The sequence below is a fragment of the Balaenoptera ricei genome, chromosome 14 (genome assembly GCF_028023285.1).
Source record: "Balaenoptera ricei isolate mBalRic1 chromosome 14, mBalRic1.hap2, whole genome shotgun sequence".
NCBI lineage: Eukaryota > Metazoa > Chordata > Mammalia > Artiodactyla > Balaenopteridae > Balaenoptera > Balaenoptera ricei.
The window spans coordinates 51,144,290-51,157,210 of NC_082652.1; the positions used below are offsets into that span (position 1 = coordinate 51,144,290).

The window sequence follows — 12,921 nt, forward strand, 5'->3', positions numbered from 1 at the left end:
TCTCCACTATTAGATAGTTAGATCCTGGAGGGCAAAGACCATGTTTTATAAATCCTGGGTCTCCCTTCACAATATCAAACCATAGTTAAAAAAAAAAATTGTGTGTGTGTGTGTATGGGAGAGAGAGAGAGTGCAGTAGCTCAGTTAATATGACTATTGGAAGTGGCCTGAATATTCTGTTGCAGGGTTTTCCATGGTGCATGCTATTGCCATTTTGGGTGTAGCCGCCCCAGGTCCTGCAGGATATATGGCATCTCTGAGTCCAGACAGTAAATGCCAGTGGCACCCCACAGTCATTGCGAAGCCAAAATATTTTGAAAATTAAAAAGCCTCCCAATTGTATATGTTCATTGAAAAATGATGGTATATTTAATTAGGTAACATAAACCTATTTATAGTAGCATGAACAGATAGTGGTTTATTTTCTTAAGTCTGGATGTAAGTGGCTTCTGGCATGGATTCAGTGACACAATGATGTCAGGGATGACACTGCAGCAATATTCTTGGCTTTTTCTTGTGGCCTCTAGAAGGCTGCTGCAGTGCTCACCATCACGCCCAACTCAAGACGGGAAGAAGGGAAGAGGAATGTTGCACTACTGCTTGAATTGCTCTTTATCAGGAAAGCCAAAGCTTTTCCTGGATCCCCCGCAGCAGGCTCTGCTGTGTCCCATGGGCCAGAACTTCATCTCATAGTGATCCCCCAGCTACAAGGGGAGGCTGGGAAAGCAGGCATTTGCATTTCCAGTCTTTATGGTGTGCTGTGGCCAGGAGACAGGGAGTGGGAATGGCCATTGGCAGACTGTGTATAAGATATACAGTCTACCACAACAGTTATTCAAAAGTAAATGTTTGCTTAGAAGTTAAGGAGCTAGAAGTGATTTAGGATATTTTGAAAGAACCAGTTATGAGTGTAAAGTTTTAAAACCCCTGGAGCACTTTGCAAGGTGTCTTCCCTGAGATTAAATTCTAGTATTGCAGGCTGGGTTCTCCCAGAAGCTGACTCCACTCCAAGGTCAAGCTTAGTGTTCAGGATGTGTATTAGGGAGCACCCTTCAGATCAACACCTGCGAAAAGGGAGACAGAAGAATAGTCAGAGGGAGGAGTCAGGCTGTGATGTGGGTCCCACAGTCTGAGCCGACTGCACAGGGAGCTCCAGACGGCCCATCAGAGTTGTCCTGCCTCCATCAGTTGAAAACTGCAGTCTGGAAGAATAACACTTATGTCAGTCATGTATAATCTAAACCTAAAGTCGTGAAATCTTAGATTTCAAAGGAACCCTAGAAATAAAATTCAGGACCTTGTTTTTAATACATGTAGACACTGAAGCCCAGAATGGAAGTTAATTGCCCAAGGTCACAGAACAGGTAAATGGTGTTACCAGATCTCAGACCTGGGATTCTTAATCCAGGATTCTTTGCACAATACCATACTATCTTGTATTAAATTTGTATATTCTTATATCTTTAAGTCTTGTTTATAGTATATATTGCAGAGAGTTTACGACACCAAGCTCTTTTGCTTTGACTACTTGTAGCTGTCCTTTCTGAAATGAAAATGTAGATTTTGACACAGTTATATCTAGAGATTAGGGGTAGAGGGCGGCAAATTATTTTTTTCTAGGTTGCAGGTGGACTTTATGCAATGATAACTATAGCTTTCATCCTCCTTTCAGAGGTTACAGTTAGCCTGTTGCCTTAGTTACACTCTTTCTGTGTGGAAACTAGTCCGTGCTGACAGATCCTCTGCTGAGTACGGTGACCACAGTCCCCACAGAGTCACGAGCCACAGGACTCTGCCCCTGCTGTCAGCAGCCGGAGAGCTGTGTCTGCAACAGGGCTCTTCACCAGAGTCCTGGTCTCCTGAAGGGACGTTAGCTTCCTGAAATTATAGGGATTCTGTCTTAATTTTGAGCAGTTAAATACCCAGCATGTATCAATAACCTCTGTCTTTGTTACAAGTTTATTTTAATGATTCTAAATAAGTGAAATAATAACATTTTTAAAAATTAGGGTGATAAAGACCAATTTCCCAACTAAGTTTTTTGTTGTGTTTTTTTGTTTTTATTAGTACTGACAGTGGGCCTGATGAAGGTGGCCACTCAGAGAAGCTTTGAAGGGCCTTCTGGAATGTTTGGGGGTTTCTTTTTAAAGTGCTTTGTTTTTGTCTTACAAATGACCGAAGGCCTTAGCAGCAAGCTGTGTGCTTCCGCTCTCTCGGGGCTGCCAGACTGTGTCCGTGGCTGCTCAGGATGTTGTAGCGAGTGCCCCTGAGCTGGGCGGCACTTTCTGTTCATTATCTTAATGTTTCCGCACAACTCGAGAAGTATTCTTGTCCCCATTTTATAGATGAGGAACCTGGGGCTGAGAGAGGTTTCTGCTCAGGGGCATATTGTTGGTACGTGACAAATCTGGGGTTCACTACAGAAATGTCTGGCTGCAAAGTGCATCCCCTCAAAACAAACTACACAGCATCTGCATAAAAGTGAAAACAGCCCCAGCCATGCTGACTTTTCCCGGTCTTTTTATTTACGTATGTATGCATGTATGGCTGCGTTGGGTCTTCACGCAGGCTTTCTCTAGTTGCGGAGAGCAGGGGCTACTCTTCGTTGCGGTGCGCGGGCTTCTCATTGCCGTGACTTCTCTTGTTGCAGAGCATGGGCTCTAAAGCGCAGGCTCAGTAGTTGTGGCGCACGGGCTTAGCTGCTCTGCGGCATGTGGGATCTTCCCGGACCAGGGCTCGAACCCGTGTCCCCTGCATTAGCAGGCAGATTCTTAACCACTGCGCCACCAGGGAAACCCTTCCTGGTCTTCTTGTTATGCATTTATTGGAACTAAAGTATCTAACACTGACCCTTCGATATTACTGAAGTCAGCGTTGAGAGTAAACTGTGACATCTGCGAATGTGCACTGCCTTTTGCCAGCTTCCACATGGACCATAACACAGAAGTGACTGAAAGCTAAAGTAGCTGTATTGTATACAGTCATTAGGTTTTGATTTGTTTGAAGTTCAAATAGGTACAAAAGAGGCCTTATGAAAATGAAATGTTCCTTATGAAAATTAAATGAGATAAAAGAATTACATTAAAATAGAGCCATGAGTAAAAATGTGTTAATAAACATATTTCCTGGGCTTCCCTGGTGGCGCAGTGGTTGAGAATCTGCCTGCCAATGCAGGGGACACGGGTTCGAGCCCTGGTCTGGGAAGATCCCACATGCCACGGAGCAACTAGGCCCGTGAGCCACAATTACTGAGCCTGCACGTCTGGAGCCTGTGCTCCGCAACAGGAGAGGCCGCGATAATGGGAGGCCTGCGCACCGCGATGAAGAGTGGCCCCCACTTGCCACAACTAGAGAAAGCCCTTGCACAGAAACGAAGACCCAACACAGCCATAAATAAATAAATAAATAAAAATTAAACTTAAAAAAAAAAAAGTTAATCGATAACATTAAAAAAATATATATTTCCTTATAGTTGCATACTTATTAGGATAACGCTTAATGCAAATTCCTACATAGCTGCTTTGGAGTTCTTCACCTGACCAGGGCTTGGTATCGGATTCATTAGTATGGTCAGTATGTGTCTGTTAACTCTCATCTGTCAGTTCTTTTGAAATTATCCTAAAAATCAACATGACAGCATCAAGTCTGGAATGCAGACAAGTAGAGAGGAAGATATATAGCCACATCTATCAGCCACTTATTAAGGACTGTTTTATAAATCTTATGATTTCGAGTCTTCAAAAAGACCTGAGTTTCTAAGGACTTGAAGCTTGGAATCACAGAATTAATAATTTGAACAGCCTTATCATGGGAAAATGAAGCAGTTTTGGGATAGCTTTTTGAAAATAGGTTGAGGATCCTAAATTAGGAATCACTAATCTGATCACTTTTTTAGGAAACTGAAGCACAAAAAAGTAAAATTTCTCACAGTATTACAGAGCTTATGGCAGAATTGGGACTTAGAATTGAGGTCATCTGACTGCAAATCCAGCAGAATGCACTGTACCCCCAGTGCCTTTCTCCCCGACATAGCTCTTAATGCTGTCTTTACACGGACACATTTCTCCATTGTCTTGAATAATTTATATTTCAGAAACAAAACCCTTTTCTACAGAGGAATTTCATAATCACAAAAAATGATGGTTGAGGTGTTTTGGTTTTGTTTTCCACTTTGATATTAAGACTTCTTTCCTGTCATTTTCAGAAATTAACCCTGCAGCATGTGAACAGTAATCAGTGCCTGGATAAAGCCACGGAAGAGGACAGCCAGGTGCCCAGCATTAGAGACTGCAATGGAAGCCGGTCCCAGCAGTGGCTTCTTCGAAATGTCACCCTTCCAGAAATATTCTGAGACCAAATTTACAAAAAAAGAAGAAAATAAATAAGGATTGACTGGGCTACCTCAGCATACATTTCTGCCACATTCTTAAGTAGCAAAAAAGGAAAAGTGCTTTCCTCCTGCAGGATGTAAGGTTTATCAGCCATTAAAACTTAAACTGCTCTCTCTTTCACTAGCTGTGAACCGGCCTTCCTGCCCAAGGACGTGAAACTATGTAGTAGCGAGATTGTGCACACTGATGTTTACAAGATTAAAAGAGTCTTTCATCAAGAATCATTGTAAAGAATATTCAGACTGAAACAATCTACGAAATGTGCTTTCCAGAGAGCTGCACCTTTTATGGTTTGCTTGCACATCAGTAATTTCTGCTGAATGTGCTGTTATAATGAGATGTCCAAGATTTTTTTTCTGATTAGAACTGGTAGCCAGTATATTAAATATTGATATAAAAATAAATGAAAAAGAACTGGAACCAGATTCAGAATCATGAAAACATTTTTACAACAATTAAAGAAACTATATTAAACAGGGTTTAAAGGAAATTAAAACAGAACTATGAGAAGTACAATTTGTTATAGTATAGTATCAAATTTCTATATAGATTTTATACCTCAGTGGGGGAAAATAACTGATTCCAATGACATTCATTCTGTTTTCATCTGTGATAGTCATGGATGCTTTTTTTTTCCTTGGGGTGCTGAAATTGAGCTGAAAAAGTGGCTCCTTGAACGTAGTTTTAATTGCTTTCTACAGTTTTTTTTATTTGGTTTGTGGGCTGTTGGAATTGTAATTTTTAATTGCCTTCAAAAAATGGAGATTTAAAATAATGTCTGGTTTCACTGAACAAGTTTGATATCTCAGTTGCTCTTGGGTCAACTGGCTTATAGACTTTCTCTCACACACAAATTTCTTATTAGATTTTCAACTTCCTAACTTGATTCAACTGATTATGTTTAATACCCAAGATTCATACTACTGTACTACAGATTTGTTTTCACAGCAATAAATCTTCTGTTCTTTGTTTATGATTCCACTCAACAGACGGCCTGCAGAAGTGATTTATTTGGGTATTTGGAGATGATACGTTTGATGGTTTTTTGGAAAAAACTTTTTTCACTCCATACTCAGATGTGCTTCATTGTCAAGTGCATATTTAGATTAGGTTCTTGAATTGTAATGTTGATTTGCTGCTTTTTTTTTTTTTAATAAAATTTGACTGAAAATGTTTAATTGGTATTTTTTAATGAGTGAGTTAGCTGAAGAAGTGCAGCTATTATTCCATATTATTAGTCCTGCATTTCTTCTCTAAATTCCATTTAGGTTAAATCTGTTTTATTTTTCTGATTTTTAATACAAGATGATAACCTGAGTATTGATTAAAGTTGAGTATCAATTAAATTGTTTTAATCATCGAAAGAAAATCTGATTGTGACATTTTTCCTAATACGTGAAGCAATCCATTGGCAAAAGTGCATATATTTTTCTTCCTATTTGTAAGATGATTATATTTAATGTTATTTTCTTTGTCAAAGGCTCTCACTGCAGGCAGTGCTATTTCTTGTGCCTAAAAATGTTTCTGAAAGTTGTTGCATCACTAATGATGCTTGCCAAGTTGAGTGTACAGAAAGTTTCTCACATCCTATTCAAGTTAATATCAAGCACATGTGGATGCTTTAGGGTGAGGCTGTAGTACAGAATGCGTAAATTTTGTCCCCAGGAAATCTGAGACAAAGGAAGTGCTGGATGGCGTTTTTTTCCTATTCCATGAGCTGTGTTAATTCTATCTTTGGTAGGCCTTATGCTTGAATAAACCAGATGTCTAATCAATAAATTATTTTCATGCTCAGAATTTCAGGTTTTTGTACTCTAGTGTAGGTTGGTCTTATTTCTTACTGTAAGAAAACTTAACAGCAATGTGATTTAAGGTTTTGTTGTGTTTTTTAAGAGGGGGATGTGAGTGATTTAATTCATGGGTACTTTTAGAATCCGATAGATAATCCCATTGCCTTTATTTTTCTAATTAAAGAATTCCTAAGTACTTTGAAAATATAAAATATTCCTGAATAGTTTTGCTTTACATTGGTTTTATTTGAAGTTAAAATAGATCCCTGTTCTTTATAGCTATTTGTAGATTAGGCAGTGTGCTAAACACTGTTAAAAATTAAATTGGGAAGAAAGGAATGAATGAAAAAGAAAGCAAAGGATGAAAAGATGGGATTATTACTTGACTAGTGAATAATTCGTAAATGTGACAGTTCAGGACAATCTGAATCTCACCAATCTATTCACCCTACTCCAATCCCAACCCATTTTAATATGTCTTTCTGTTCTAATTGGGATCTTGAAAATAGTACTTTGTTCACCATTCTGCAAATAAAAGGCAGCATGTAGGTCATGTCCTCATTTCCCTATTCTACATTTAGCTGAAAAACAAAGGTTCCTCTGTAAAGGTTTGGTGCTGTCTCTGATTTTTAAGAACTATACCAAGAACAAATTTAACTCAAGAATTACATATTCTGCAAAGGAGAAGGAAATCAGAAAGAAGGTAGTATTTCTGAGGTGATACCTGTAAAAAGAGGTATACAAAGTGAATCACGTTTTACTGTTCGGAAAATCAGATGTTTCCAATTATATGACACTGCTCCTATTCTCTGATTTCTTGAAGTGTTTGCTTGATAAATCTACCAGAACTGACAATTTTGCAGGATATGAGGCAAAACTCAGTTGTACTGTCTATACACTAGCAACAAACAATTGAGAATTAAATTTTAAATACATAATTTATCATCAAAGAAGTCAAATACCTCAAAAGTAAGGTAACAAGAGAGGTGCAAGACTTCTACCCAGAAAACTACAAAACATTGCTGAGAGAAACTGTAGAACACTGCAATCGATATGTTATGTTCATGAATTGAAAGACTACATACTGTTAAGATCTCATTGCCCACAGATTGATCTACAGATTCAGTGAAATCAAAATATGAGGCTTTCTTGTAGAAATTGGCAAATATATATGAAATGCAGCAGACCCAAAATAGCCAAGAAAATCTTGAAGAAGGAAAAAAAAGGTTGGAAGACTTTACACTACTCGACTTTATGACTTGCTTTAAAGCTACAGAAATTGAGTGTGGTACTAGAGTTAGGACAGACATAGATCAATGGATAGAATAGAGAGTCCAGAAATAGATCCACACATATATAATTACTGACTTTTCAACAAAAACACCAAGCAATTCAGTAAGTTGTTATGGAATGTGTTTTCAGTTGGACCTGGAGTAATGATACCTGTATGAGAAAACACCAAACATTGATGCTTTAATGCAATGTGCATTTATTCAAAATGGATCAGAGACCTAAATGTGAAGGGCAAAGCAAATCTTCTAGAAGAAAACAGAGTATCTCCATGACTCTCAGGATAGGCAGGTATTTTAGGACACAAAAGATGTCAACCGTAAAAGATAAAAACCGATAAATTTCACCAAAATTAAACCCTTCTCATCAAGAAGATACTGTTAAGGTGAAAAGGCAAGCCATGACCAAAGAGAAAACATTTGCAATGCATGTAAATGACAAAGGATTCATATGCAGAAAAACAACTTGTAAAAGCCATTTCAAAAGCAACACAATATAAAAATCAATGACTTGAATACACACTTCACAGAAGCTATCCAAATGTGCAATTAGCACAGGAAAAGGTGCCCAACATCAGTCATCAGGGAATGCAAAATGAAACCACAAGGAAATCACACTGTATACCTGCTGAATGGTGAGAATGTGGAGCAACTGGTGCATGCCAATTGGTATTGTCACCTTGGGAAACAGCTTGCCAGTTCCTCATAAAGGTAAACATATGCCTACCCCATGACTCAGTGACTCCACTTCCACAGATAAAACCAAGAGAGATGAGTATATGGGCCCACAGCAAGATTTGTGCAAGAATATTGTCATAGTTCCAAATTGGGAACCACCCAAATATCCATCAACAAGTTAGTGGATAATCAAACTAATGGTATATTTATACACTGGGATATTAGTCTGCAATTTTAAAAAGTGAATTCCTGATAGAACAACAAGGATAAGTCTAAAAAATGTTGAACAAAGAAAGCTAGACATGTTGCATTTATATCAAGTTCAAGAACAGGCAAAGCAAATACAGAGTGGTTACCTCTGGGTGAGCATAGGGTGGAAACAAGCATGAGAGAACTTTCTGGAATGATGGGAGTATTCTATAAAGTGATTTAGATGATGGTAACATGCATAAACATTATTTAAAATTTTCTTGAGCTGTGTACTTAGGATATATGCATTTTATTGTATGTGAATTATACCTCAATAAAGTACTGGGGGAAATAAGGAAGATAGCAAGATTTTCTCCACTGCTACAAAACACCCAGAGGCTGAATAAATTACACCAAACATATTTCCTCGTGGAATGCTGAGCTCCGAAGAAAATATAGAAAATCCCTAATGTCTGGGGGTAAAAAGGATACATAAACTTAAGCCACAGATGTAACTGCTAAACATGAAAGCCCTTCCTCTCCAAGGACAAAATATAGTAACCAGAGTTTGGGGAATAGGAGCTTAGGCCTGAACAAAGGTGGAGAATTGAAGATCTGCATAAAGCTGGGATAGTCAGAGGAGTTACATCTAAGGATAGGTAAAGAAGTCTGCCACCTTGTGAAGGAAACCAAAAAGTGACTAACTCTGCCCCTCTTCCGAGTGTAAATGGTGATGAGGATGATGCCACCTCTGTAATCATAAGGCCTGCTTTTACATAGGTCAAGGGTTTAATGCCACAATCATGAGGTCTGAAGATCAAGAAAAAGTGAAATTTATGGCCTTTGCTGGGAATCATTGGAATACAAGTCTTTTTGAAAAAAATCCAATTCCCTACACTCCACAAATTATGAAATCACTATATAAAAGAGGAAGTGAGTCCCCAGTATGAATGTTAAAAAAAAAAAAAAAAAAGTTTGCTGAAGATAAAGATGGTGGAATAGGAGGCTGCTGAGCTCACCTCCCCTCACAAACACATCAAAACTGCAAATACACATAGAGCGACTCTCACTGAGGTCAGCATGGGGAGTAGCAGAACAGCTCTTCCACAACCAAGGCTGTGAGGAAAGATCCACACAGAGCCTGGTAGGAAGGGAAAAGAAGCAATCTGGTGGAGACCTGCACCCCTAGTGGGGGATACAGAAGAGGAGGGAGAGATCACAGGCTCAAGGATCCTCCCTGGAGAGTGAGGGCTTCCAGCCACTTATGAGGCACGCCAGCCCAGGGGTCTGACACCACGAAGATGAGCCCTTTTAGTCTGAAAACCAGTGGGGCTTACCTGAGGACCATAGGAAACTGAGACCCCATTCTTGAAGAACACATGCATGGACTTGCTTACTTCCGATCACAGTGTGGAGGCAGCAGATTGAAAACTGCCTGGGGCTCTGGCCAGCTTGCCAGGACCACCATAGCACACTCCCGAGCCTGCACTGGGCTCCTGCTCCAGTCCCTCTTGCTCTGGTGCTGCTTGCCACTAAGGCAGAAGCTGCCATTTTCAATGAGCCTATGCACACTTGGAGAGAACTGAGCCAGCTCAGACCCAGCCCCACCTCTGACCAGCCACTGCCAGCGAGCCCTTTGGTGCACACACACAGGAGGGAGCAAGGCTGTCTCCAGGGTGGAGACCATCACGAGAGCACCAGTCCCTGCGCAGACTCGGAAGGGAGTGAAGCTAGCTCCAGGGCAGAGACGAGCATCACTGGAGCTTTGTATACATGTGGGAGGGGGCTGGGCCAGCTCAGTGGCATGCCATCAACCCCTCCTTCGCCAATCCAGCCTCTAACCAAGGCGTGCACACCAGGGAAAAAGTGAAACCACGGAAGTGTAGCCCCAAGTCCTCAGGCCTCAGCCATATCCCAAACCAAGGTGGAGGCTGCTACCACACCTGGGAGAAACCCAAATCCCTTGCAGCCCCTGCTCCATCCCCTTAGGCCCCAGCCCTGGCCCCAGGAGAGCAGTTACAGCCATTGAGCATAGGAAAGCCCCAGCTTGCACCTGGCTCTGGCTCTAGCCCCTCCAACTCCATTCTTACCTCCCACCAAAGAGGTGGCTCCCAGAACACCCCAGGGAAAGAGGCAGCTCATGCTCTTTTGAGAACCAGCTCTGCACCAAAGCTACTGGGCACACTCAGACTGCACAGAATGCTCCCATACAAGGACACACCTTCAAGACCAGGATAGGTAACTGTTTCACCTAATTTCATAGAGACATGGAAAGTTAAAATGAGCATACAGAGGAATATGTTTCAAACAAAAGATCAAGGGAAAAAAACCCTGAAAAGACCCTAATGAAACAGAGATAAATAATTTACCTGAGAAAGAGTTCAAAGCAATAGTAATAAGAATGCTAACTGAACTAGGGGAAAGAATAGAATTGACACTGTAAGAATTTTAATAAGGAACTAGAAAACATAAAAAGAACCGGTCAGAGCTGATGGATACAATAACTGAAATGAAAAACACACAGAGGGAATTAACAGCACATTAAGTGATACAGAAGAACTCAGAGCAATCTGGAAGACAGAACAACGGAAATTACTCGATCAGAACAACAAAAAGAAAAACAAATTTTAAAAGTTGAGAATAGTTTAAGGGACCTCTAGGACATCAGGCATACTAAGATTTGCATTATAGGGGTCCCAGAAGGAGAAGAAAGAGTAAAAGGGGTAGAAAATATATTTGATGAAATGATGGCTGAAAACTTCCTAACCTAAAGGAGATAGATATCCAGGTACAAGAAACACAGAGTGCCAAACAAGATGAACCCAAAGACACCTACAACAAGGCATATCGTAATTAAAATGTCAAAAGTTAAAGAGAATTCTAAAAGCCACAAGAGAAAAAGAGTCACATATAAGGGAAGCTCCATAAAGCTATCAGCTGACTTTTCAGCAGAAACTTTGTAGGCCAGAAGGGAGCGGCATGATATATTTAAAGTGCCGAAAGGAGAAAACCTACAACCTAGGATACTCTACCCAGCAAGGTTATCACTGAGAACTGAAGGAGAGAGAAAGGGCTTCTCACACAAGTAAAAACTAAAAGAGTTCATCAATACTAAACTGACCTTACAGAAGTGTTAAAGGGTCTTCTTTAAGTAAAAAAGAAAAAGCTGCAACAAGAAATAAATTATAGGAAGTGAAAAATCCCACTGGTAAAGGCAAATATATAGTAAAGTCTGTGGATCAACCACTTAAATAACCTAGTACAAAGGCAAAAACATTGTAAAATTAACTATAACTACAATAAACAGTTAATGGCTAAGCATGAAAATGTAAAATATGACATCAAAAACATGAAACAAGGGACTTCCCTAGTGGTCCAGTGGTTAAGACTATGCATTTCCACTGCAGAGGGTGCAGGTTCAATCCCTGGTTGGGGAACTAAGATCCCACATGCTGCATGGCACAGCCAAAAAATGGAAGGAAAAAAAAAAAAAAACACACAAAACATGAAACAAGGTGGGGGTGGTAAAAAATGCAGAGCTTTTAGAATGTGTTTTAACATTTTTAAACAAATAGATCAAGTAGATACAGTTATAGGTCAGTTATAGGTTATAGGTCAACATATATGAACTACACACTAACCACAAATCAAAAACTTACAATAGACATAAAAAACCTAGAGAGAAAGGAACACAAACATGACATTAAAGAAAATCATCAAACCACAAGAGAAGAGACTAAAAGAAGAACAAAAGACCAGAGAACTACAAAAACAACCAGAAAGTGAATAACAAAATGGCATGCCGCAAAAAGAACATACCTGTCAAAAATCACTTTAAATATCAATGGACTAGGACTTCCCTGGTGGCACAGTGGTTAAGAATCCACCTGCCAATGCAGGAGACACAGGTTTGAGCCCTTGTCCGGGAAGATCCCACATGCCGCAGAGCAACTAAGCTGGTGCACCACAACTACTGAGCCTGCACTCTAGAGCCCACGAGCCACAACTACTGAGCCCACGTGCCACAACTAGAGCCCATGAGCTCTGGAACCTGCACACCACAACTAGAGAGCCTGCACGCCACAACTAGAGAAGTCCACGCACCACAATGAAGAGCCCACGGGCCACAACAAAAGATCCCACGTGCCACGCTGAAGATACCACGTGCTGCAACTAAGACCCAACACAGCCAAAAATAATAATTTTTTTAAAAAGTCTATAAAAAAGACAAAGGAAGACTTTATATAAAGGGATCAATACAAGAAAGGGACATAATATTTGTAAGCAAATATGCACGTAATATAGGAGCACCTAAATATATAAAGCAGATATTAACAGACAAAAAGGGAGAAACTGACAATAATATAATAATAGTAGGGGACTTTAACACCCCACTTACATCAATGGAGAGATCATCACACAGAAAATCAATAAGAAAGCAGTGGCCTCAAATGACACGTTGGACCAGTTGGATTTAACAGATACATAATGGAACATTCCATCCAAAAACTGCAGAATACACATTCTTTTCAAGTGCTCATGAAGCATTCTCCAGGATAGATCACATGTTAGGCCACAATACAA

General features: G+C 40.0%; 1 protein-coding gene across 2 annotated transcripts in view; it reads left to right on the plus strand.

Moving 5' to 3' along the window:
* GALNT1 (polypeptide N-acetylgalactosaminyltransferase 1) overlaps window positions 1-6,188 on the plus strand; it is a 129,394-nt gene extending 123,206 nt beyond the window's left edge. For both annotated transcript variants that reach the window (XM_059895605.1, XM_059895604.1), the window contains one exon: window positions 4,205-6,188. In XM_059895605.1, coding sequence (XP_059751588.1) covers window positions 4,205-4,351 — 147 coding nt within the window. In that variant the 3' untranslated portion in view covers window positions 4,352-6,188. The remainder of the gene's footprint in view (window positions 1-4,204) is intronic.
* The last annotated feature ends 6,733 nt before the right edge of the window (window positions 6,189-12,921 follow it).